Source organism: Lampris incognitus, chromosome 3 (genome assembly GCF_029633865.1).
Source record: "Lampris incognitus isolate fLamInc1 chromosome 3, fLamInc1.hap2, whole genome shotgun sequence".
Taxonomy (NCBI): Eukaryota; Metazoa; Chordata; class Actinopteri; order Lampriformes; family Lampridae; genus Lampris; species Lampris incognitus.
Genome location: NC_079213.1, coordinates 74,673,669 through 74,700,459, shown reverse-complemented (window position 1 = coordinate 74,700,459; position 26,791 = coordinate 74,673,669). Strand labels below are relative to the sequence as shown.

General features: G+C 42.9%; 1 protein-coding gene and 1 pseudogene across 3 annotated transcripts; both read right to left on the bottom strand.

The window, feature by feature from the left end:
- Positions 1 to 661: 661 nt before the first annotated feature.
- On the bottom strand, positions 662 to 12,817 carry LOC130109627 (kynurenine--oxoglutarate transaminase 3-like). Of its 3 annotated transcripts, none has more exons than XM_056276608.1 (14): positions 12,629 to 12,817; positions 12,097 to 12,178; positions 10,777 to 10,838; positions 9,726 to 9,870; positions 8,784 to 8,933; positions 8,128 to 8,214; positions 7,891 to 8,016; positions 7,631 to 7,751; positions 7,449 to 7,525; positions 7,258 to 7,347; positions 5,619 to 5,805; positions 2,065 to 2,138; positions 1,842 to 1,928; positions 662 to 1,684 (listed from the first exon to the last, which is right to left on the bottom strand). In XM_056276608.1, exons 2-14 carry the CDS (start codon positions 12,175 to 12,177, stop codon positions 1,628 to 1,630), a joined length of 1,344 nt encoding a protein of 447 aa, XP_056132583.1. In that variant the 5' UTR covers position 12,178; positions 12,629 to 12,817; the 3' UTR covers positions 662 to 1,627. The 3 variants fall into 3 exon arrangements, with proteins under 3 accessions (XP_056132583.1, XP_056132585.1, XP_056132584.1); XM_056276610.1 differs by having other exon boundaries at positions 12,702 to 12,768; XM_056276609.1 differs by lacking the exon at positions 12,629 to 12,817 and adding an exon at positions 12,335 to 12,343.
- Positions 12,818 to 22,723: 9,906 nt separating this feature from the next.
- LOC130109832 (uncharacterized) lies at positions 22,724 to 26,525 on the bottom strand (annotated as a pseudogene).
- Between the last annotated feature and the right edge of the window lie 266 nt (positions 26,526 to 26,791).

Here is a 26,791-nt window from a genome sequence, read left to right as displayed (position 1 = left end):
TTCTTAAAGAAAAACTAACAGGTCTTTGAGAGCCGGAATTCTTACCAGTTGGTAGGTGATCAAATACTTATTTTATTTTGCAAAAATGCAAATTAATTATTTAAAAATCATACAATGTGATTTTCTGGGTTTTTGTTTTAGATTCTGTCTCTCACAGTTGAAGTGTACCTATGATAAAAATTACAGACCTCTACATGCTTTGTAAGTGGGAAAACCTGCAAAATCGGCAGTGTATCAAATACTTGTTCTCCCCACTGTAGCTACTTCATCTTTTCCACTATGAACCAGTAGCTAAGAAATGCTTCACCTTAAAGTCATGTATCTCCTGCAAGTGATCACTGGCACCGGTTGTGCACTGAGACCTTGAAAGTGAGACTAATGAGTTGTCAGGACCTACTGGAGTCTCTCTCGCTCTTCCTTTGGGATCCAATCCTAAACAGCTATCTACTGAGTCATTTTTCATCGTGTAAATTTAGTGATGACAACTTTCATACTGTGTTAAACGCAAGGATTCTTACACATGATTTGCAAGGAGACGAGACAATGGACACGCTGGACTTCATGCAACACCTGCTCACATCCACGGCTCTGTTTGTAAGTATGCATGTAAAATATTTAAGGAATCTTGCGGCATTTGACAATGTTCTCTCATTTTCGGGTTTGTTTATTGATACAATCAAAATTCAAGCACACTGCCTTTCTGTTGTATGCAAATGTGCATAACAACTCCATGAATTTAAATATTCGGGAACATATTTTGAATTAATGTAGGCCTAAAATGTAAATATAGCAATCCTACATGTGATCCTGATTAATGATATCTGGATTGTTTTTACTGTTTTAAAATATATTGCATATGATTATAGTGGGGAAGAACTGCTATCGGCAGCCCAGTGGAATTACAAGTTCGAACCAGTCAGACCCTGCCGTGGTTAATAATTTCCTTTTTGACGGTTCTCAGAAAGTACTTTGCATAGCTATGATATATTAGCAGAGATGCAATCAGGAGGTATAGGAGGGAAGCAAACCTCTTTAATACTCTAATTAGAGACACTAACGTTCTGACATAAAAACCTTTAGATGAGGGCTAGTTATTTCTGGTATGTTATACATAAAAGGTATATAAAAACCTTCTACTGAAGGTCCATTCTGAAAGCAGTGTTTTCATTTCTGAATGTGTAACTTTCTTCTACTTTTTAGATCCTTTGTATGAGGCAGCATATATCTTGATGTCAACGTAACACTTGATCAGCTGTTCAGGTTCCTCCAAGTCTTTCTTTTTCTCTGCGACATTCAAAACCAACTAAGTTAATCGAACGTTCACTGGCACATATATATTCAGTTTATCAACATGTGACTTTCACCATACAAGGCACAAGTAAGGGATGAGAATTCCAGTACCATAAATGATTGAAGAAAATGCAATTTATTCAGTGCAATTAATTTAAAAAACACCAACTATATTAATATGGAATAGCGGCATCACAAACTAAATCAGATCGGATCAAGCTCACGAAGAGGTTTTGAGTACACTCGGCGTAAGAAAATCTTACAAATCCACACTGACTAAACTGTGCTAGTGCTTTAAATTTTGCATAGGCATTCAGTATATTAAACTTCCATTCCATTAAACTTTTTTCCAGTTTCTCAAGATGGTCTCTGCTGCGTCAAGAGTGCTCTCTTGCTGTTGAAAGATAGAGGGTGGAAAAACAAACAAGACACAGGTAAATAAGCGCTGTGTTCCTTAGTGGAAAAAGTCCCATGTAAGACAGTGTTTGTCTTCACAAGTTGATGTTGTACACTGTTCTAACAGTGCAGCAGCGCGGTAGCTTTGAGTTTACCTTGATAAAGCACAGGCGAATGTATTTTTCAAACTGTTTCGTGGATGCTTCTCCACAGAATGCTGTGACTGGAATGGCAGCCAGTTTCTGCACCAATCGCATATGACAAAGAATGAAAAAGGCATAATGAAAAACCAAGGTGGAGCAATAAGTGAGGTTTAGAAAGCATGTGCTTAGAGGGGAAAAGAAGCTCCTGAAATGGATCCTATCTGCAACCGTTTACCTTTTCTTTGATCATCCACTTCACAAACTTGTAGTCGTAAGCCTCATCGTCTGCCATGTGAGACAAGTCCTCATCTACAACAATAGCGAGAGTATGTGAACTTAAACATTATTAATATGCCCTTACAGAATAATGCATACTGAAGATTCACGAGCCGCTGAAACACGGGAGGAAATAAGATTGTCTGCTTTTTTTTCTTTTTTCTCTAGCATGTCTCGGAGGTTTAAATAAATGACCTATTAAAATGGCGAGTTAAGGACATAAAGCCAAATGATGCTGACTGCACAGTGTGCGACACAGGTGCACAGGACAAACTAGAGTTTGTAAATAACTTGGTGCAATGATGGAAGAATGTTCTCTGACTTTTGTAAGTAACTAATTCCCTTCCTCCTTTCCAATATATTGGCAAAACAAATGGAACAAAATCACATTTGAAGGAATCATTATTTGAGTTTAACATGAACTGAGTCTCAAATGGTAGATGCTGAATGCACTGACTTGACTCATACTGCTCCATACGGTGACACTACAAAGCTCAAGTAGAATCATATGGCATGTACTAAATCAGCGTTGCTGTGCCACAGCATCCACCCACCCATTCATCCATCCATCGATACTACAAATCTCAAAAGGTATCAAACAATAGTAAACTGTCCATGTCTAAATGCGACAGCATTTGTCAAATTGACATCAATTCTCGAGCTGAATAGGATAACCAAACGCATGATAAAACAGTGGAATAAGCAGCCAATAAAACTATACATTTTTGGCAAAATAGTGATTACTGGCTTCTGTATCCGACCTCAAACTGCCAGATTCACAGTTGGCTGGTAATTTTGTCTACAAACACACATGATTGTTCCCGTTTCCAATTCTCAAAGTATGGAAAAAAATATTCAGCACAAATAAATGACAACATATATATATATATATGTGTGTGTGTGTGTGTGTGTGTGTGTGTGTGTGTGTGTGTATGTATATATGTGTACGTATGTGTATGTGTATATATATATATATATCTACATATATATATATGTGTGTGTGTATATGTGTGTGTATGTATATATATGTATGTATGTATGTATATATATATATGTGTGTGTGTGTGTATATATGTGTATATGTGTATATGTATATATATATATATGTATATATAAAAAGAAGTTTCTTAAGAAGTTGGTAGCACAGTGTTGCCAACATTTGGCTTAATGAGTTTACAGAATCATCAAAGTGCAAATAATGTCTTATAATATTATAAACCTTACAATGCTTTGGCATAATTGATACGTATGTAAGTCACAGTATTTAAGTAAGCCATCAATGGTAATCCAGTCAACTAATGTAATATCGATCGAACAGGGGAGCCCTCTATTGGACTATTGAATGTACTGCATGAAAAAGGGATTGAGGAATCATACCAGATCTATCCATCTCAACATACTCAAAAGGCTAAAAAGTTCAATTCACTAACATGTCCCAACTTGAACCTTCTGATTCAATAAAAAGAATCAAACTGCCTGTAAGTATTCGTTAGGCAGGGTGGTACTTGAGCATCGTTTAGCAGGTAGTTGGAGAATGAGGAGCGTCTCATCTTGGCAGTGAGGAACACTTGTGTGCGATTCATATACACTACCGTTCAAAAGTTTGGGATCACCCAAACAATTTTGTGTTTTCCATGAAAAGTCACACTTATTCACCACCATATGTTGTGAAATGAATAGAAAATAGAGTCAAGACATTGACAAGGTTAGAAATAATGATTTGTATTGGAAATAAGAATTTTTTTACATCAAACTTTGCTTTCGTCAAAGAATCCTCCATTTGCAGCAATTACAGCATTGCAGACCTTTGGCATTCTAGCTGTTAATTTGTTGAGGTAATCTGGAGAAATTGCACCCCACGCTTCCAGAAGCAGCTCCCACAAGTTGGATTGGTTGGATGGGCACTTCTTGCGTACCATACGGTCAAGCTGCTCCCACAACAGCTCAATGGGGTTCAGATCTGGTGACTGCGCTGGCCACTCCATTACCGATAGAATACCAGCTGCCTGCTTCTGCTCTAAATAGTTCTTGCACAATTTGGAGGTGTGTTTAGAGTCATTGTCCTGTTGTAGGATGAAATTGGCTCCAATCAAGCGCTGTCCACTGGGTATGGCATGGCGTTGCAAAATGGAGTGATAGCCTTCCTTATTCAGAATCCCTTTTACCCTGTACAAATCTCCCACCTTACCAGCACCAAAGCAACCCCAGACCATCACATTACCTCCACCATGCTTAACAGATGGCGTCAGGCATTCTTCCAGCATCTTTTCATTTGTTCTGCGTCTCACAAACGTTCTTCTTTGTGATCCAAACACCTCAAACTTGGATTCATCCGTCCACAACACTTTTTTCCAGTCTTCCTCTGTCCAATGTCTGTGTTCTTTTGCCCATCTTAATCTTTTTCTTTTATTGGTCAGTCTCAGATATGGCTTTTTCTTTGCCACTCTGCCCTGAAGCCCAGAATCCCGCAGCCGCCTCTTCACTGTAGATGTTGACACTGGTGTTTTGCGGGTACTATTTAATGAAGATGCCAGTTGGGGACCTGTGAGGCGTCTGTTTCTCAAACTAGAGACTCTAATGTACTTATCTTCTTGCTCAGTTGTGCAACGCGGCCTCCCACTTCTTTTTCTACTCTGGTTAGAGCCTGTTTGTGCTGTCCTCTGAAGGGAGTAGTACACACCGGTGTAGGAAATCTTCAATTTCTTAGCAATTTCTCGCATGGAATAGCCTTCATTTCTAAGAACAAGAATAGACTGTCGAGTTTCAGATGAAAGTTCTCTTTTTCTGGCCATTTTGAGCGTTTAATTGACCCCACAAATGTGATGCTCCAGAAACTCAATCTGCTCAAAGGAAGGTCAGTTTTGTAGCTTCTGTAACAAGCTAAACTGTTTTCAGATGTGTGAACATGATTGCACAAGGGTTTTCTAATCATCAATTAGCCTTCTGAGCCAATGAGCAAACACATTGTACCATTAGAACACTGGAGTGATAGTTGCTTGAAATGGGCCTCTATACACCTATGTAGATATTGCACCAAAAACCAGACATTTGCAGCTAGGATAGTCATTTACCACATTAGCAATGTATAGAGTGTATTTCTTTAAAGTTAAGACTAGTTTAAAGTTATCTTCATTGAACAGTACAGTGCTTTTCCTTCAAAAATATGGACATTTCAATGTGATCCCAAACTTTTGAACGGTAGTGTATGTTGTTGAATTGTTGTGTTCGTTTGAGAAGATAAGGAGCTCTGGGAATGCTGACACTGCCATGTAAGGATGCCTTTCTGGGAAATAATGAATGACCCACTTTTAGTTCATTTAAGGGCATCTTTTAATGGGACTGTCCTAAATTTGATGCAGGTTGAGGTGAAAAACCTGAGTGGTTTGTTGGATAACATATTGTAAACGGTCTTGCAGAACATTCCTATCACAGTGTCCTTCTTCAAGCAGGCCTGAACCGAGTGACAAACTACATTTGTGTAAATATTAACATAAACATGACTCAGTAACTCACTGAGAGCTGTGACATCCACGATCATGAAGTAGCCTCCCTCTGGGATGACGGGAGACATACCAGCCTCCTGCAGGATGGCAGCCAAGCGATCTCTCTTGCCCTTCAGCTCCTCTGCCAGTGAGGAGAAGTAGCACTCAGGCTGGCCCATAAGCTCATAGTCTCGCAGCAGCCCTTGTGCCACAGCCTCCTGCAGAACAAGACACAGCTGCTAAGATAAGTCCACTGTTTCATCATGGAGGCAATGAGCGCTAGAAGCTTCAGAGGAGCTTTCTCTACCATAATGGGCCACCTGCTAACACCCCTGTGTTAGCAGGTACGTGGAGATGGCTGTGCCTTGATTGGTTTATGGGGGCTTGTTAGTAGACGTAGGCTGCATATCCGGAATAAAGCCAAAATTACATGTTTAACTGCAACTATTCATGGCACATGTGCTGGTTTGCCTCACGCGTGATGCTTTGAATGCTTGTAGATGCAGAAATTTAAATAACTAAAATAAAGTACTTTAAAATCAGCCTAAGATTTTTTCAGAAAATGCACCAGCAAGCGATTCCTTATGCATTTGTCTATTCGCTCAACCCTATTACAGGTTTTCACAAGAAAAATCTATAGTTCTCCTTTTATTATTTTGTCCGTGAAATGCGATTTTCCCCCCTTTTTTCTCCCCAATTGTACCTGGCCAATTACCCCATTCTTCTGAGACACCCCGGTCACTGCTCCACCCCCTCTGCCAAGCTAGGGAGGGCTGCAGACTACCATATGCCTCCTCCGATACATGTGGAGTCACCAGCCGCTTCTTTTCACCCGATACTGAGGAGTTTCACCAGGGCGAAGTGGCGCATGGGAGGATCACGCTATTCCCCCAAGTTCCCCCTCCCCCCTGAACAGGGGCTCCGACCGACCAGAGGAGGTGCTAGTGCAGCGACCAGGACACATACCCACATCCGGCTTCCCATCCACAGACACGGCCAATTGTGCCTGTAGGTACGCCTGACCAAGCTGGAGGTAACACGGGGATTCGAACCAGTGATCCCCATGTTGGTAGGCAACGAAAATAGACCACTATGCCACCCGGACGCCCCATGAAATGCAACTTTGTTTCATCATTAATCCATGCAGGAGAGTTGAAGCACTGTTGAGAACACAGATGTCAAACACTGTCTGGTATTTTGGTGTATGCCAGACCGCGGTGGGATGGCTTATGATACATTGACTAAAACATGCATTGCTTCAAATTCAGTATTTTTTTCCCTAACGATTACTTTAAATTCCAGATGCTTATAAGTTCAAATGAGTTGAAAGGTGACTCATCGTGGGATGAGACTATTTGTATTTTCATACCAAGTGCTTTTTTATTGGAACATTATTACCACAGTGAAACTGAACTTGTAAGTGCGGTGTAATGGAATACGGTGCAGGGTTTAACGTTAGCCTTGGTGAAGTAATGGAAGCACAACAGGCAAAAATGTCAACGGCACTCCCCTTGGTCGTCAACATAATAATACCAACACCTCACACTCCCACACCCTTAAATAATAGAAAATGTCTGGGGGAAACACGGAGAGAATACAAGTAAAACAGATGCCAGTTTGGTTTTACGTTTATATTCCAAAGAGAACAGAAAAGGGCTTCGAAGACTTGCCTGTAATGGCGTTGGGCAGGTGTACAAGGTATTCTGCATGACAGTCTGAAGGTGTTTTATCAAGTGCTCCGGCCCTATAGACCAACCAAGCTGACACACAAAAATGTTATGAGATTATTATGACTGGCAGAACACAAAAAAAAATCAGAAATGTTGGGGGGGGGGGGGTTGGAGGATTTAAATCTTTTTACCTTCCAGCCTGTAACACTAAATGTCTTCCCTGCACTGCCAATTGTGATTGTTCTTTCCCACATCCCAGGCAGGGTAGCTATTGAGAAAAATATATACGAAAACTGAATAGTGACACCAAGACAAAGAGTGCAAATAATGCTTGGAAAAGACAAATTCATTGTTCGTTAGACAGAAATGGTACCTATTTTGATGTGTTGGTGGCCTTTATAGATGAGCCACTCATAAACCTCATCGCTGAAGCACAGAGTGTCATGCTTAATGCAGAGGTCAGCGATCAGCTGCAGCTCATCTCTCATGAATATCTGGAGGATGATAACAGCAATGGTAAAATCTGATAGTGGAGTCATCTTTATGGAAAGGTTGTGATATTATTATAGTTATGCAAAGAAAATCATTGTTCTGATTTCTGGGCTTCATGACAATTGAGCTTCATTAGAATACCTTTCCAATCGGGTTGTTCGGGGTGTTAATGATGATGGCCTTTGTCTTGGAGTTGAATTTACTTGCGAGCTCATCTGGGTCAAGAGCCCAATCAGCACTTGTAATGTTTTTCTTCTTTTCAGACTTCTATAATATTGAAAAAGGGAAATTGGAGAACATAGGCTTTATAATGGTTACTGACCATGTATGGGACATGAAAAGCAATGCAAAAAAGCAAAGGTTTTGGGTAAAACTTACAAGGCGCAATGGTATCAACACAGGCTTGGCCCCGGCCATTCGTACCATGGGTACATAGCAATCAAAGAAGGGTTCAATTATAATAACCTTGAGAAAAGAGATTTCCATACAAAAAAAAAAATTAACATGCAAGACCGAGTGATGAAAAACACAATGGAATCATAATGTGTATCACTTACATGAGCAAATTTAGGGAAATTGTGTTTTTAAATGCCTCTATCGCTACAATCCTGAAGATCATACTGTTTTAACTAAGCGACGCCTACTGTGATACAAGTAATTGCATCAATGTTTGAACAATCCAAATCCAAGATATCTATTTGAAATGAGAGAGTCACTAATGTTGCTGTGTCATCACCTTCCCCATTGCCAAAAAACAAAAACATGGTTAGTCTGTCATATCTGCTTGTTAGCCACAACCAATTTGTTTTCTTTTCAAAACTGCCCACTACTTTCTTTATTCTTATGCATTTGGCTGTTATGAAGAAGGCATAAAATGCTATGTGCCATATCATTTTACAAAAGTGTTCATGATTTGACTATTTGTGGATTAGCTATTGTCTTCAATACGCCAGCAATAAAAACTATTAAAAAGGACATTATCTTGCATGTAAATCTCCAGGATTGTATCTTAAAAGTAAAATACATCTCCTTACCTCATCTCCTTCTTCCACCAGCCCTTGCATGGTACTGAAAAGGGAACCATAACCCCCTACTGTGACCAGTATTTCCTTCAAAGGATCAATCTGGTGGCCATAGACTTTGCCATAAACCTGAGAAAGGGCCTTCACCAAGGATGGATGGCCCTAACAATTGAAAGGATAAGTAACATAAAATGAGAGATAGTATAAATAAACAGCAGCCTTCTAGCAGAAAGAAATTATCTAATAACCAAGTTGTTTATAATAATTTAATGTGATATCTATCTATTGTTCCTGTGGAGAAATTTACATTTTCTTTTCACCTGCCCTCCTCCGGTGAATTCAGTACTCCGGGTCAATGCCCCTGGAGCTGGCCGGGATTGTTTCATAACCAAGGGCACTTCAGCAGGTGAGATGCCAAACAATATGAAACTTGAATCCAGGTGATATAATTAAAATGTATCTCTATTAAACACTCAGCCACCCATTCACCAAACTAACAGCAGATGACATTATTTTCTAACTGGTGCTCTGAGAAGAAAACTAACTCAAACTGTAGCTAAGTGGGAGAAATGTATTATAGTGGCAGTAGTAGTACATATTAATTCTGAATAATCCCTTTTTGTGCAGAATTTTTAAAATTTGTAGCACACAATTACCTGCCTGTGACGTGTCATGGGCAAGAGATGATTTTTGGATTGCAATTGTAAGCGTGTAAAGGCTAAAAACATGTAATGTTGTCTTGGATTTAACGTTGGTCAATCAACAGCTTCCTGTTGAACTTCCTTATTTACTTATTACCTAGAATTCAGCTGTTACCAACTGCATGACCATGCCAGATTAACATGAGGTTGGTCTGGCATTTCTAATACTCAAAGCGACTTCGTTTATTAGAAAAGCGCTATATAAGATTGTTTTATTATTATTATTATTATTAGGTCCTCTCCTCATACTTACAAAGCCTCTGGTGTACTGATTCATCTTGTCCAATGATGCAGCATTTATTAGAGCATCCTTCACATAAGAAGGTGGCGGGATGTCTGGATAACCTTGGCCCAGATTAACAATGGATGGGTCTGCTGCCACTGAAGTAAAGGCCACCCTACCAAACCAATGAATTAAGCACATAGTTGTGACAAAAACATCATCAATCGGATTACAATACTTTTAAAGGAGTAACGGGCCATCCCGGGACACTAGCAGCCACCCAGGTATAGCTGGGAGTCCCACTTTATCTTTATTTTATTTTTTCAAATCAGTCTGACAAAACTAGGACAATCTCTCCCTGCTCTGCCCCTCACTTCCCTGTTTGCTCTACTCAGCTCAATGGGATGCACACAATTGCACACTCTGCAGAAAAACAGAGCCAGAGAGAAAGAATGAGAGAGAGAGTGCACAGATTTTATAGTTTTTGCACACACTTGCTGTTTACTGTATAAATTATTCTGTTTACCATGTAATAACTCTGACTTTGGTTATCACTTCCAATTCTTTGAAAGAAAGAATACCAAAAATGCAAGTGTACAGCAGTTGCTGTGGTTATCCCTCCAAAGGCTTCTCATAAAAAGGAACATAATCTGTTTTCTCTTTGAGCAGTCACAATTAGAGAGACATACTAGGTTAACTAAAGTTAGACTACAAACTTTTCACACAGTAAAGCACTGTTAGTATCATTAATAGCCTGTTTTTAGAGCCAACAGGTCACAACCACACCCACCTACCCGACCCCACCCAGCGCAGACCACCACCACAAGTATATTTCAGACCTGTGTGAAACACTGAATACTGCCCCCCCCCCATAATGTGGCAGGTGTAAAAATAACGAACAAAAATCCCATACGTGTAGGTATAACAAAAGAGTGCCCTTACAGTTTGCCACACTTATTTTGCCCTTAGCTTTTCCAAGACCAGATTTGTCTGACTCTGTAACCTGTTAGTGAAACCTGATTATTCTTCACATAACAACTTACTGCTTTAACAATACAGGAACATTTTTACTTGAACTTACCAAACATTCTTATCCAGTCCTTCAATTCTTTTGGAGTGTTTATGCCTTGATGCCATTATGCACTACAATATAAAAACCAGGAAACAGTAAAAATCTTATTTAAGGTTCTGTGAATCTTTAAATCTGGAAATAATCAGGACTATTATTAAAAATGTGTTCATGGCAAGCTGTGAATGTGTACCCTGATTTGTGAAGGTGTATTTAATAATGATTAATCTGTATTCGGATGTTGGAAATGTGGAGTCAGATCTGCTATAGTCGTATTTGTAAATGTGGATTCATATGTAGATTTGTATGATAGTCTGCAAAGATTAAAAATTCATAATTGTTATTAATATTTGGGAATGTGTACACAATTTGCAAACATTTCACACATTTATATTCAAATGTCTTAAATTTGGAACCTGTCTATTGCTTAACAGATTTACAACTGAGCTCCCATGTACCTACAGTTGCAAATCAGTTTGACTAGTTGTGAATTTTATCAGTCTTCCAGCACATTGTGGTTTTAAATATGTTAATGTGCCTCTGAAAAACTGCACAGAAGAATAGAAGCAGCCACATCCAAACAATCAAGTCTCATAATATTCCCAAACCCAATCAGACTGCCATCATGAGACTGTTTGCGAACTGCTTACCCCAGAGTGTCATTGCTGCAGCCAGTCATCTTTTTTTTTTGGAGGTTATGATACAAGTCTGCAGATGTGAATGCACATTTCATCACCTTCTTAAAATAATGGCCTAAGTCATATTTTCAAGTTTTTCATAAAACAGAATAAACTCAAACAAATAGAGAATATATGATATTTCTTAATCATTTCACACAAAAAGGTAATGACAATATATGACTATTGACATACAAATAACCCTGTCTGTCAATTACAGCGTTATTTGTATGTCAGTTTATTCTGTTTTTTGAAAAACTTGAAAATATTACTTGGGCCATTATTTTAAGAAGGTGACGATTTGCAAGTATGACTGCATATTAACAAATCTGAGTATATATTCCCAGCTTCCTTGTTATACATTTTCAGTAATAATGCTGTGGTTTCATTTTCATATAAATCCCTGCAACTAAAATAAATAAAATAATCTATCTATCTATCTAACTGAGTATCTGTTGCAAACCTCTGTCCTTGTCGTCTTATAGTCTCACTAAATACATCTTGCATTCATCAAGGTCAGTGGTAATTAGAAGTCCTTGCCTATTGGTGTGACTGACTGCATTACCAACAAAATAAAAAGTCTGCAATGAAAATCTGTATTTGTGCTATAATAACAGCAAACCAGCAGATATCTCTGAAGTAGATCTGGCCTTACCTGTGACGTACAAACAGATCGTGTACAGTTCACCCGAACCAAATGACATCCAAGTCGCAGGGTTTGCAGTGCTATGTTCATGCTGCATAAAAACAGGAGAGAGAAAAAAACAAAACATTTGAAACAGAATATTTTCTCTTTCAATACGCAAAGCAAGTGAGTCCGGAACTTGTACAACTTAACCTCACATTTTCCATACACTGAACATTGACACGACTAGTTAGAAAGCTGTCCTAACCTTGAAGTCATCGCCATGTATGTTTCCTATTTAAAAACACACCTCGTCCCGTACCCACCTGATGACCTAGCCTCGTAGTGTAACGGTAACGCAGATTGCACGTAATATCACGTAAAACAATACTAACATTATTAGCACAACTATGCTATCATTTAAAACAGTGCTGATACTTCTAGCAATAGCGACGTTATGACACCATGTACACAACCACCCCCAATGTGCTTTCATTGTTTCACTCGTCCACAGCGATAGCGCCTACCCATTTAATGCTTCTGAACCATAACATGCACTTACTGAACAGAGAAACGAAAGCACCGGAAGAGAGTTCCGTCTCACGGGATTAAATTCAATATTGTCAACCACTTACATAAATCCTAACGTTAGAAAGTATGTTTACTGGGCCCGTAGGGGGTTGTTAGAAACTATAAATCGCAGTTTAATCTGTTTTCTGATCGAGCTACGACGCGATCACTTTCAGATTAAAGGGAGGCACGCAAACAGCCAATCACAGGCCTTGAGGTTCTTCTTCTTCTTCTTCTTCTTCTACATTTTACGGCGGATTGTATAGAGGTGTAACACTGCCCTTCACTGGTCAGTGAAAACAAATCACATCAGTCTGTTCATACACTACATGGTAAAAGCATGTGGACACAAGAACACCCATATGTGCATGTTGAGCATCTAGTTCCAAAGCCAAGGCATTAATACTGAGTTGGTCCTCCCTTTGCAGCAATAACAGCCTCCATTCTCCTAGGAAGGCTTTCCATTAGATTTGAAACATGGCTGTGGGGATTCACTCCCATTCATCCACAAGAGCATTAGTGAGGTCAGGCACTGATGTTGGACGAGAAGGCCTGGCTCGCAGTCAGCGTTCCAGTCCATCCCAAAGGTGTTGGATTGGGTTGAGGTCAGGGCTCTATATTTGCAGGCCAGTCAAGTTCTTCCAACACTAAATTCGGCAAACCATGTCTTTGGGGATCTTGCTTTGTGCACAGGGGCATTGTCATGCTGAAACAGGAGAGGGCCTTCCCCAAACTGTTGCCACAAATTTGAAAGCACCCAATTCTCTAGAATGTCATTGAATGCTGTAGCATTAAGATTTCCCTTCACTTAGAACTGAGGGGCTGAGCCCAAACCATGAAAAACAACCCAGCCCATTAATCCTCCCCCACCAAACTTTAAAGTTGGCACTATGCCTTCAGGCAGACAGCATCCTCTTGGCATCCACCAAACCCAGATAGGCCCATCAGATGATCAGATAGTGAAGTGTGTTTCATCACTCCAGAGAATGCATTTCCACTGCTCCAGAGTCCAATGACGGTATGCTTTACACCACTCCAGCCCACTTCAGCTAACACTTGGCATTGCACATGGTGACCTTGGGCTTGTATGTGGCTGCTCAGCGATGGAAACCCATTTCATGAAGCTCCCGACAAACAGTTCTTGTGCTGACGTTGCTTGCAGAGACAGTTTGGTAGTCAGTGTTGCATCTGAGGACAGATGAGTTTTATGCGCTACGCGCGTCAGCACTTGGCAGTCCCGTTCTATAAGCTTGTTTGGCCTATCGCTTCATGGCTGAACTGCTGTTGCTCCTTGACATTTTCACTTCACAATGACAGACTTGACAGCTGACTGGGGCAGAAAATTGACAAACTGACTTGTTGAAAATGTGGCATCCTTATGACAGTGCTATGTTGAAAGTCACTGAGCTCTTAAATATGAATCATTCTGCTGCCAATGTTTGTCTATGGAGATTGCATGGCTGTTTGCTTGATTTTCTGCATCTGCCAGCAATAGTCCATGTGGCTGAAATAGCCAAATCCACTCATTAGAAGGGGCGTCTTCATACTTTGGGCCACATATAGTGTATCTGAGTGACAAAAAAACTGCAGAATCCTCCTTTCATTTACTTGATGGTTCTCATTCAGACCAATCATTGATGTCAAATAAAAAGACAAAACTACTGAATCTGACGTGTCCTTGAATAAAGTCTCCCTTTCTTTACAAAATGTCTTTCAGCTTGCAGGGGCATTTGACCATCTCAGGGCAGCCAGACTCACACAGGATCTGGCTGTTTTCTTGCCACCTGTAAACACATACACCTGCAGTGCCCCAGCCTCATTCTTATTGTATAACTGTCTCTCCTTTATCTTGATATAGAAGATCTTTATCTTTTTTTTACTGATTGTTGGATTGAAAAATAAATCCTCACTCTTTTTTTCATTCTTCCAGCCATGTCTTTTCAATAGCTTCCCTGATTATGTGTCAGTATTCTGTTCTGCCAAGAGACACTTTGAGATCTCCTTTCCCCTTTTTAGTGACAACTTTGCAATAGAATCGATGTCCCTCCACTTCAGCATGTCCTGAAATCCACAATAGCCCCAGCTCATAGCCTAACTGGTCATTGTTTCGACCATCAAAATTTCATTAATGAGATCAGGATAAGCTTTGGATGCAGCACTTCTCAAAGCAAAAACAAGGCAGCAACTGAGTTAGAGCAGAGAAGTTCACTGCCAGTAATACTATTGCAAAAACAAATTATGTGCCATCTGTGACTTGCTGTCCTTACAGAATTTCAGGTTGAGCCAAATATCAACTCTTGTTTTACTGTTCTCTAGATCTTTAGTTCATAAAAGTTCTTCAGATGAGACTCCCTATGTCTGCTTGAAATGGTCCTCAAAATTTAAGCACCCATTTACCTGATGCTTTAATAGCAGAGTGAGCTGTATAACAGACTGTCTTTTTTGTATATATTACAAATCCATATAATTTTGTTATCCTTTTTCAATATTATATCCTTCTCTCTCTGAGATGTGACTGGTGTTTTTTCTTGTCTCTTCTCCCGTGTATGTGAATGGTGTGATGTGAGTCTCCCCTGTGTGCATCTGTAGTCTGTCCTCCTGCTAGATTTACATGGTGATGGTGGTCGTGTGGCTCAGGTCCTGGGCTGTTCCGGTGGCATCTGGACACTGCTTGGCATCCTCCTCATATTCTTCATATACCTTATAATTCCATTACAATCCTGTTATCCTCTTTCAATGTTGTATTCTGTAAATTGTGCTTTATTCTGTACACGCAACATCCATTGCACATTGTCCATCTTGGGAGAGAGATCTCCCCTCTGTTGCTCTCCCTGAGGTTTCTTCCTATTTTTTCTCCCTGTTGAAGGATTTTTTTTTTTTTAGAGAGTTGTTCCTTATCCGATGTGAGGGTCTAAGGACAGGATGTTGTATTGCTGTAAAGCCCACTGAGGCAAATTTTTAGTTTGTGATAACAGGCTATATAAATAAAATTGACTTGACTCAGAGAGTAATCGCAGTCATGTTTTCCTGTGCATGGGTTCTTCTACTGCCCCTTCACCCACCACCACCTGGAATTCATACCCATTCATTCGCACTTCCCAGAAAAGTTCCTTTTTGGTCTTATTAAAAGAATCCCAGATTTCTTAATGAAATCTCCAAGTAAGTCTTTAATCAAGCCAAACTTTAACTAAGCTTAAAGTATGGAGCAAGACAGCTGTCAATAGAATTCGAATGTTAATTTAGTATATCTGAATTTATGGGTGTTGTATTTCACTCATTTGAATTTTTAGATATTGGATAATTCTTTAACCTGTGCTATCAACAGGCTTGGCATACAACAGAGGGAAGTGTATGTCAATGTATCTTATACAGATAATGGCTTTTATATTTTTGAAGTTCTTCACAGGTGAATTTAGCTGTTAAAATATCCCAATTTGTAATTACAGATTCATAAAAATCAGATTTTGAAAATGCAAAAGTTCAAATACAAATCTCTCAAATTCAAATAGCAGAAATTCAGATTGTAAATGAACTAGGTCAAAGGTGACATATCTGGGCTTCCCAGGAAAAGTAGAAGCATTCAGACTGGACATAGTATCTCAGTGCCTGTCGAGGTGGCAACCTAAGAACCCGCTGGTGGACACCGGCGGTGAGGGAAGCTGTCAGGTTGAAGGAGGCCTTTCGGGCTTGGTTGGCCCAGGGGTCTCCTGAAGCAGCAGACAGGTACCGGGAGGCCAGAAGGGCTGTGGCTTCGGTGGTCGCAGAAGCAAAAACTCAGGTATGGGAGGAGTTTGGCGATGCTATGGAGGAGGAATTTCGATTGGCCTCAAGGAAGTTCTGGCAAACCATCCGGCAACTCAGGAAAGAGAAGCAGGGCTCAACTCAGGCTGTGTTCAACCGGGGATGGGAACTGTTGACCCGGACTGGGGATGTTGTTGAGTGGTGAAAAGAACATTTTGAGGAGCTCCTGAACCCGGCTAACATGTCCTCAGTGGAGGAGGTAGAGTCTGAAGACTCAGGGGAAGCCCCACCCATATACCTGGCAGAGGTCTCTAAGGTAGTTAAGAAGCTCCATGGTGGCAAGGCACCGGGTGTGGATGAGATTCACCCTGAGGTGCTGAAGGCTCTGGACATTGTTGGGCTGTCTTGGCTGATATGCGTCTTCAGTGTTGCGTGGAGGTCGGGGACAGTACCTGTGGAGTGGCAGACTAGGGTGGTGGTTCTCATATTTAAAAAGGGGGACCGGAGGGTGTGCTCCAATTATCGGGGCATCACATTGCTCAGCCTCCCTTGGAAAGTCTACTCTAGGGTGCTGGAAAAGAGGCTCCGACCGATTGTTGAACCTCGGATCCAGGAGGAACAATGCAGATTCCGTCCTGGCCCTGGAACAATGAACCAACTCTTTACCCTTGCAGAAGTGCTGAGGGGGCATGGGAGTTTGACAAGCCAATCTACATGTGTTTTGTGGACTTGGAGAAGGCTTACGACTGTGTACTCCGGGGCACTTTGTGGGGGGTACAGCGGGAGTATGGGGTACCGCGGCAGTTGCCACAAGCCATCCAGTCCTTGTATAACCAAAGTGAGAGCTGTGTCTGCATTCTCGGCACAAAGTCAAACACGCTTTTAGTGGGTGTTAGACTCCACTAAGGTTGTCTCTTGTCTCCAATTCTGTTTGTGATATTCATTGGCCAGGATCTCAAAGGTGAGGAGTGTGCCCATTTTGGGAACCTCAGAATTGCATCTCTGTTCTTTGAAGATGATGTGGTTTTGTCGGCTTCATCAGAATGCGACCTCCAGCATGCACTCGGGTGGTTTGCAGCTGAGTGTGAACTGGCCAGGATGAGAGTCAGCACCTCCAAGTCCGGGTCGGGGATGAGTTGTTGCCTCAAGTGAAGGAGTTCAAGTATCTCAGGGTCTTGTTCACGAGTGAGGGTAGGAGGGAACGGGAGATTGACAGGCGGATTGGTGCAGCATCAGCAGTAAAGTGGACGTTGTACCAGACTGTTGTGCTGAAAAGGGAGCTGAGCCGGAAGGCAAAGCTCTCAATTTACCAGTCAATCTTCGTTCCAACCCTCACCTGCGGCGATGAGCTTTTGGTAGTGACCGAATGGGTGAGATCGCAGACAACAAGCGGCTGAATTAGCTTCCTCCGTAGGGTGTCTGGGCTCAGTCTCAGAGATAGGTTGAGGGCTCGGATATCCAGAGGGAGCTCGGAGTAGAGCAGCTGTTCCTTCGCGTCGAAAGGAGCAAGTTGAGGTGGTTCGGGCATCTGATTAGGATGCCTCCTGGGCGCCTTCCTTTGGAGATTTACCTGGCACGGCCAACGGGAAGGAGACTCTGGGGTAGACCCAGAACTCGCTGGAGGGACTACATGTCCAATCTGGTCTGGGAATGCTTTGGGATCCCCCAGGACGAGCTGGAGGGTGTTGCTGGGAAGAGGGATGTCTAGAGTGCCCTACTTAGCTTGCTGCCACCGTAACCCGAGAAGCAGCTGAAGATGAATGGATGAATGAATGAATTAATTAATATATTGCCAAACAACAGGGTAGTGCTGTCCAACTGGATAGGTGATGCCCAGTTTGGCAAAGCTTGTGAATTGCTTGGCTGTCTGGCGAAGCAGAAACAAACCATTACGACGTCTCCGCTTGGAAGAGTTTTAAGGAGGATTGAACGTTACGTGGCGCATTACCGCCACCTACTGCATGCAAACTGAACATCAGCAAATTCGACTGTTCCAAACTCTTCAACAGCGTTCCGTTCCACGGTGTACATAAACAGTACTCCCTACTCCTTGTTCAGGGAATTTCGGCTAAGGGAATTTTCCTCGACAAAATCCCTTCATCCAGAACACCCTGCAACGTCATCAGTGCACGTCACTTCCTCCGTGTGTTACCCTGGTAACGTAAACACCTCGGATACCTGTTGCTGCTACTGTGAACATTTTACACTACTGAAATAGAAATATTCAAGATATTTTGGAACAAAAACTGATACCGTTAAAAATGTATTCTATTGACATTTATGTAACTCGTGAATAAATGTGGTTTGATTCATTTACAAGATGTATGATGTCATTCCTAAAGAGATTAAGATTATGCAAATTATTTACAGATCATCATTCCATCCATCCATCCATTCTCCAAACCGTTTATCCTGCTCTCAGGGTGGTGGAGATGCTGGAGCCTATCCCAGCAGTCATTGGGCAGCAGGTGGGGAGACACCCAGGACAGGCCGCCAGGCCATCACAGGGCCAACACACACACACACACACACACACACACACACACACACACACACACACACACACACACACACACACACACACACACAGGGACAATTCAGTATGGTCGATTCACCTTGTCTTTGGACTGTGGGAGGAAACTGGAGCACCCGGGGGAAACCCACACAGACACGGGGAGAACATGCAAACTCCACACAGAGGACAATCTGGGATGACCTCCAAGGTTGGACTACCCCGGGGCTCAAACCCAGCACCTTCTTTCTGTAAGGCGACTGCGCTAACCACTGCACCACCGTGCAGCCCAGATTATTATTATTATGATGTAATATTTAGATCAAGTTCAAATTCAACTTTATTATCATGTGTATGGAATACAATGAAATTATTGTGCTCTGGCTCTCTCTGCCTTAACACAAGGGACACAACCCCCCCCCCCCGCCCCCTCCAAAAAAAAGACAACACTATAGACCACATAGACTTTGTACACAATGAATTCATACATTATATACACAATATACAGTACACAATGGGCGTGTCAGCAATTCAGCAACCTGACTGCCTGTGGAAAGAAGGAAAGAAACTATTACTGACACAGGTGGTGTGTGATTTGATGCTCCAGTAACGTTTTTTAGATGGAAGGAGTGAGAACAGAACATGGGCAGGGGGGCTGGAGTTCTTAATGATGTTTCGGGCTTTCCTTTTGCAGCGAGTGGTGTAAATATTATGGAGTTGTGGTAGTTCCATGCCAATGATTTTTGCTGCTGTCTTTTACAGTCCTTTGCAGCAGTCTGCAGTCCTGAGTCAGGTTGCCAAACCACACTGTTAGACAGTCTGTCAAGACACTCTCGGTGGTATTGCGATAAAGTTCAAAAGAATTTTGGTACTCATACAAAAACTCTTCAGACGCCTCAGCAAATACAGTCTCTGATGGGCCTTCTTGAGGATGATATTGGTGTTGAGAGACCATGTGAGGGTGTCTGTAATGTGTAAATCAAGAAACCTAAATTTGTCCACAATTTCAACTGATGACTCATTGATGGAAATAGGAATGTGATTTCCTCTTATCTTTCTAAAGTCAACAATGAGTTACTTTGTCTTACTGACACAAAGAGAGAGGTCGAATATAGTTAAATCTTCCACTTCCCCCTATAAGCCCTCTCATCACTGTTGCCTATTAGTCCAATAACTGTCATCTGTGAATTTAATAATGGTGTTGTTGTCATATTTGGCAACACAGTCATATGTAAACAGACTCTACAATAAGGGACTGAGACAGCAGACCTGAGGTACATTTTCCAGTTTGTCTCTATATTGACTTTTAGCAGCTTGATGGCTCTCCTTAAGTCATACCTGGTTTTATTTGTGGCATTCCTTGTCTCCTGATTTAAAAGCAGTGGTACGCTCCCTCAACCTCAAGTGAACATCGCTGTTAATTCAGGGATTCTGGTTGGGGTAGGAGTGAATAGTCTGTACTGGGATAAGGTTATCCACACAGAATCTAACATAGCCAGTGACTGATTCAGCAAACTCATTCAAATTCAAGGCTGAATTCTTAAAGATTGACCAGTCTGTTGATTCAAAGCATAAGTTTGGATTCGTGTTCTGTATTCCAGCACTGTACTGTCCTCACAGTGGGCTGCACGCACTTAACTTTCTGCTTGTAGGCAGGAGGCAAGAGTACTGACAGATGGTTGGATTTCCAAAAGTGAGGTCGTGGGATAGACCTGTAAGCTGCCTTGACCATGGAGTAACAGTGGTCGAGAGTCTTATTGCCTCTGGTTGGGCAGGTGACACGGTAAAATTTTGGTAGCACAGATTTCAGGTTACAGTAGTTAAAGTCCCCACCAGAATTGAAATGGCCTCAGGGTTCAAGTTCTCCTGCCATCTAACGGCTCCATATAGTTCGTCCAGTGCCTCTGTGGCAGTAGCTTGCGGCGGTATGTCAACAGCAGTTAACACGCAGGGGAATTCCCTTGGGAGAAAGAATTGTCTATTCTTTCTCCCAAGAGAAGGAAAGACATTATTGTTAGTTGTTCCAACGCTGGCAAACAGGACTGAGAGACTATTTCCACTCAATGCACCATGAATTGTTAATAAATAAGCATACACCACCTCCCTTTACCTTGCCAGTAATCATCATAGAACAGTCCATGTGGTGCACAGAAAAACCCTTCAGTTGTATAGCCCTATCAGAACCTAGCCACTGAGGATGCACAAGCCAGTGCATTCTTAGTGCCAGCCCCAAGCCCAAATAAATGGGGAAGGGGTTGCATCAGGAAGGGTATCCGGCGTAAAACCTTTGCCAAATCAAATATGCAGGTCATAAATCAGATTTCCATACCAGATCAGTCGAGGCCCGGGTTACCAAACCACTACCAGCACTGTTGGCCAGCAGGGTGCCAGTGGAAACTGAGCTACTTTTGGGCAGAGGCAGCGCGAAAGGAGGAATGATAAGAGTGTGGACGTGAAAGTCGGGACTTTGAATGCTGTCACTGTGACTGGTAAAGAGAGAGAGCTGGCTGATATGATGGAAAGAAGAAAAGTAGGTATACTGTGTGTGCAAGAGACCATTTGGAAGTGGAGTAAGGCCAGGAGCATCGGATGAAAGTTCAAACTCTTCTACCATGGTGCGAATGGGAGGATAAATGGGGTAGGGGTAATTCTGAAGGAGGAGAATGTCAAGACTATGTTGGAGGTGAGAGAGAGTGTCAGACAGAGTGATGAGTATGAAGCTGGAAATTGAAGGTGTCTTGATGAATGTTATCAGCGCATATCCCCTGCAAGTGGGGGAGAGAGTGAAATGGAAGAGAAAGAAGAATTCTGGAGTGAGTTGGATGAAGTGGTGGAGAGTGTACCCAAGGAGGAGAGAGTGGTGATTGGAGTGAACTTCAATGGGCGTGCTGGTGAAGGGAACAGAGGTGAGGAACGTTGGAAGGACAGATGGTGGTGGATTTTGCGAAAAGGGTGGAAATGGCTGTGGTGAATTTCAAGATGAGGGAGGAACACAGGGTGACGTATAAGAGTGGAGAAAAGTGCACACAGGTGGACTATATCTTTTTTTTTTATAAATTTATTTCTGATTTTTCCCTTTTTTCTCCCAATTTAGTGGCCAATTGATCCCTATTTTAATTCAAACACCCACCCTCGTATTGCATGCGTTCGCCAACTGCATCTCTCCGGCTGGCAGTCTCGAAGGAAAGCGCCTCCCCACTTTCGTGACAAGGCGAATCCAAGCCGAACCATTGTTTTTCCGACACACACAGAGACGCATTCACATGACGAACACAAACCGACTCCGCCCCCCTCCCGAAGACAGCGTTGCCAATGATTGCTGCTTCATCGAGTCCGGCCATAGTCGGATCTGACGAGACCGGGGCGCGAACCCCAGTCCCCAGAGGGCAACTGCATCGACACCAAGCCGATGCTTAGACCGCTACGCCACCGCGGACAGGTGGACTATATCTTATGTAAGAGGCGTGATCAGAAAGGGATTGGAGACTGCAGGGTGGTGACAGGGGAGAACATAGCTAGGCAGCATCGCTGTCTTCGGGAGGGGGGCGGAGTCAGCTTGTGTTTGTCACATGAATGCGTCTCTGTGTGTGTCAGAAAAAGCAGTGGTTCGGCCTGGATTCTCTCCTTCGAGACTGCCGGCCAGACAGATGCAGTTGGCGAACGCGTACCATACGAGGGTGGGTGTTTGAATTAGAATAGGGAGCGATTGGCCACTAAATTGGGAGAAAAGGGGGAAAATCAGAAATAAATTTAAGAAGAAGAAATAGATGCTTTTTGACCTAAGGCCTCATCCATTGCATAAAACAAGGGCCAGGAGGCTGAAGTTACATTGCCTCACTCAACTCCTGACCCAGCTTGTGGGTACTTAAGCTTCTGCAAAACATCAGATATTGCAAAATTAAGAAAAAAAATACTGTGGCTATTAAGACTCACTGAGAATTACTTAGACTACTTATTGCTGAATGTATCTTTAAGCACTAATCAGTTCACTATTTTGATTGATATTATATATATTCATGCATCACACCCCCCCCCCCATAGCTCTGGAACTAAGTACCCCTCCACAACAACTTCTGTGCTTATAACTCCTATCTTGTATTTGTATTTCTTCTTCTTCAAATTTTCCCACTTCCTTAAGACCTGTAGGACCGAGACCCTTGATCTCCAAGCTCATCTCTTTAAGCACAGTTCTGTAACAAATTAAGGATAATTATGGTTAACGCTAGGTTAAAGGTGTAATAGCGCTTAATAATAAAGACATAAAAAAGTACAATTATCTTATCCTGAATTACTTACTCCCATCTGCTCTTGGCCTCATTCCACCTCCCTGTGAACAAATGTTCATTTTGGCTGTGGTGCTGAATAAATTCGGAGGTCTCCCCCCAGGACCCTGAATTAATAGTTAGACGTCAATAACATTATTGTTAAACTCCGCAATACTCATCGAACAGTGATGTCTCCACAGCATAATGCTGGCTGTGGCATGTATAATGAATGAGTGCTGTACTCATCTGTTGGTTAGGTTACTTATGTTTCTAACTACAGCAGCTAACATTTGCACTGAGTTTCTTTGATACACTACGTGGTGCAACCAGGACACATCGTCAGTAATGAACATGGGGACCTCAGGTGTTTCGGGTCTTAACATCAGACACCCTCGCCTGAGCAACCCAGCCAGGGGTGATCAAACCCTGACTTGTGTCCAGGTAGCACATTACATCACACATCACCCCTCTTCACCCAGAGCCAATGGGAAGCCTTTTCTCAAGCTTTCAAGTTGTTCCTAATGGCTCTTCTTCTTTGCAGCCCACAAACCCCAAAGAGTTCCAAGACCTGGTGTTGAGACTGGCCTGCAAAACCACTGCAGCCCACTTCGACCGGCTCACAGTGGGCCCTCCACCCATTGTGGAGGCTTTAGCTTCACTGGAAGAGGGATCCCTCCTCTGATCCATTTCCTGAGATGTCCTCCATTTTTTTTCCTGATGAGGTTTTCTATAGAGTTTTTCCTAATCAGGCTTGGGGATGCCGTACACTTTCATTTACTCTCTCCCATCTGTTGGAATATGTAAAATGACTGTAAAGCCCTCTGAGACTTAACAGTGATTTAGGGCTATATAAATAAGTTTGACTTCACTTGACATTCCTCTGATACTCAGCTACCAGATCCGATACCTGGCTCTCTTCCTTTCTTGCGCCTCGTCTATCCGATCTCCCCAGGGGACAGTTAGCGCTAGCAAAACCACTTGCTTTGTTGCCATGGACATCAGGATCAGGTCTAGCCTGAGTGTGGTAGTTGCGATGGTGTCCTGGAACCTCAGTTGTCTCCCTAGATCGACTAGGAACTGCCAGTCCCTTGCTGTTGCAAGCAGCCCACCCTGGCCCTTTGGCTTGGGCTTCTCCCCTGCTCGAACAAAGGCAATGGTGCATTTTGTTGGGTGTTGCTGCTTGCTGTAGCTGATCCCAGTGCAGATGGTGTCTGCTACTGCCCACAAAACTTGACCATGGCACCAACAATACCACCCCTCCCCCAAGGCCTTTGGACAGCAGCTGAGGATGTGCTCCAAGGATCCCCTTTTCTGGCAGAGTTGGCAAGCAGGTGAGTCCACTAGACCCCAGCTGAACAGGTTGTAGGGGCTTGGGAGGACATTATACAATGAACTTGATTCGATGTGATTCCACCTTCCAGAGTTCTGCCCAGGTGATCTTTCATCCGGTTGTATGCTCCCACTGGGTCCAGGTCCCCTGCTTGCACATACCCATCATTCTGCTGCAGTGAGCTTTCTCCACCTTCGTGCGTACCTCCTCCTGGATCAGCGTTCACCTCTCCTTTCCTTGGGCTTTACCATAGCAAGGTCTTGAGTTGCTGCCAAGCCCGGCCCAACCAAATGCCACAATGCCCATCAGGATGCTGTGCCACAACCTTGCCTCAGCCGGCTCAACTACCTCCTGTGTGTGCCACTTCCTTCCTGTCCTGACCTTGAAAGCCACAGAGGGAGGACCTTGGAGTCAGTGGAATCTCGGTACAGCAGGGCTTCTCTGGCTCGGGTGACCTTGAACTCCTCTGTCAGACTGCTGAGGGGAAGCTGTAGCTTGGTGTTATGCCCATAAATGGCAGTGCTGTTTACGCTCCACGGCAGGCCCAGCCACCTGAGCAGAAACTGGCTGATCTTCCTTTCGAAGCCCTCCATGATGGTGATAGTGGTTTTGTAGATTAGCAGTGGCCAGAGGAGTCAGCGCAGGATTCCATGTAGATATATCCAGGCCTTGAATTTTCCAGGAAGCCCTGACTTGTCCACTGTGGAGAAACAAGTGTTGAGGTCATCATTGGTTACCAGGTGCACCAATGTGTCCTTCGGATTGCTAGTGAAACTCTTACCCAGTCTTTTGAGTGGCTTTTCAGTCACAGATGGAATTTGGGTGCCTCTCAAAGGGAAGCTGAACTGGTCAGTTTCTCTTCCTTTCCTGAGGACCAGAGACCTGGATTTTGTGGGCTTGAAGCTCATTCTTGCCCATATAATGAGCTGTTCAAATCCTTGAAGGAGCCACCTGCTTCCGGGCAATGATGTAGCTGTTACCATTGGGTCATTCATGAACACGTTGATCGGGGGTTGTCGGGTGCCAGATTTGGACCGGGGAACTCTGCACTCCACTTTCGCAGACTTCACAAGCATATTTATGGCCACAACAGGGACACAGAAATTGTACAGCCAGTGATGATACCCTTTTCTAGCCAATGCCATGCTGATGTTGAGGTCCCAGAGGAAACCCTCAGGCTAAAGTTGTAATAGTTGAGGATGAGGTTTTCGATCTTCTCTGAGATGTTGTGTCTGATCACGGCCAATTCTACCAGCTTGTGTGGGATCGATCCATAGGCATTAGCAAGGTCCAGCCACAGCACTGCTAGGTCTCCCCTGCTTTCTCGCACCTTTCTGATCAGTTGGGTTACCACACCTGTGTGCTCTATGCATCATGGAACACCAGGGACTCCTCCCCTCTGCACTGAGGTGTTTATGTAGGAGCTCTTCAGGATAAATCTTGTGAGGTGATTGGCAACAATCTTGAAGATCTTACATTCCACACTGAGGAGCGAGATCATCCTAAATTGCTTGATGTTGCTTGTGTTCTCTTTCTTAGGAATCCACGTGCCTTCTGCTTATCTCCTCTGCTGTGGAACCTTTCCCCTCCTCCAGATCACCCCGTAGATCGTCCAAAGGCATTTCAGAAGCCTGGGGCACCTTTTGAACACCTTGTACAGCACTCCACTCAGGCCTGGGGCTGAAGATGTTCTGGCCGACTTGATGATCTCCTTGATCTCTTTCAGTGTGGGTTCACTGATGTTGAGTAGGGTGCTGGGTTCAGGTGGGGATATAAGGGCTGCGCAGTGGCCAAGGTCTTGCTCCCTCATGCTGTCACTGTAGGTGTTGCTAACGTGGCAGTGGATCTCTTCCTCAAGGTATGACAGGTGACCACGGTGTTTCTGCCCCAGCAGCTTCTTTGTAAATCCAAATGGATCTGCAATAAAGACACTGCACTTGCAGGCCTTTTCCTTGCCCCTCTTCCTGTGCCACTCAGCACGCTGAAGGGTGATTAGCCTTTCTCTTACTCTGCCTTGACGTTCTGACTTAACCATTGACATAGTAACATCAATAATGATAACGTTAAGTTACAACGACAATACTTACAGACATATATGTAAACTCCTTTATGAGCTCCATTTTTTATTTTTGGCACTCCAGTGAAGGCGCAATGATTGATAGGTAATATTGCTTGCCAACTTCTGGCGGACTGACAAACCATTGTTCAGTTCTTCTCTACACAGTTCACAGCTCCCTTTGAACTGAGAATTGTTTGCTCCCTACAGTTTGAAATCTTACTTAACATGGCTGAATATCCTGTGCAGTC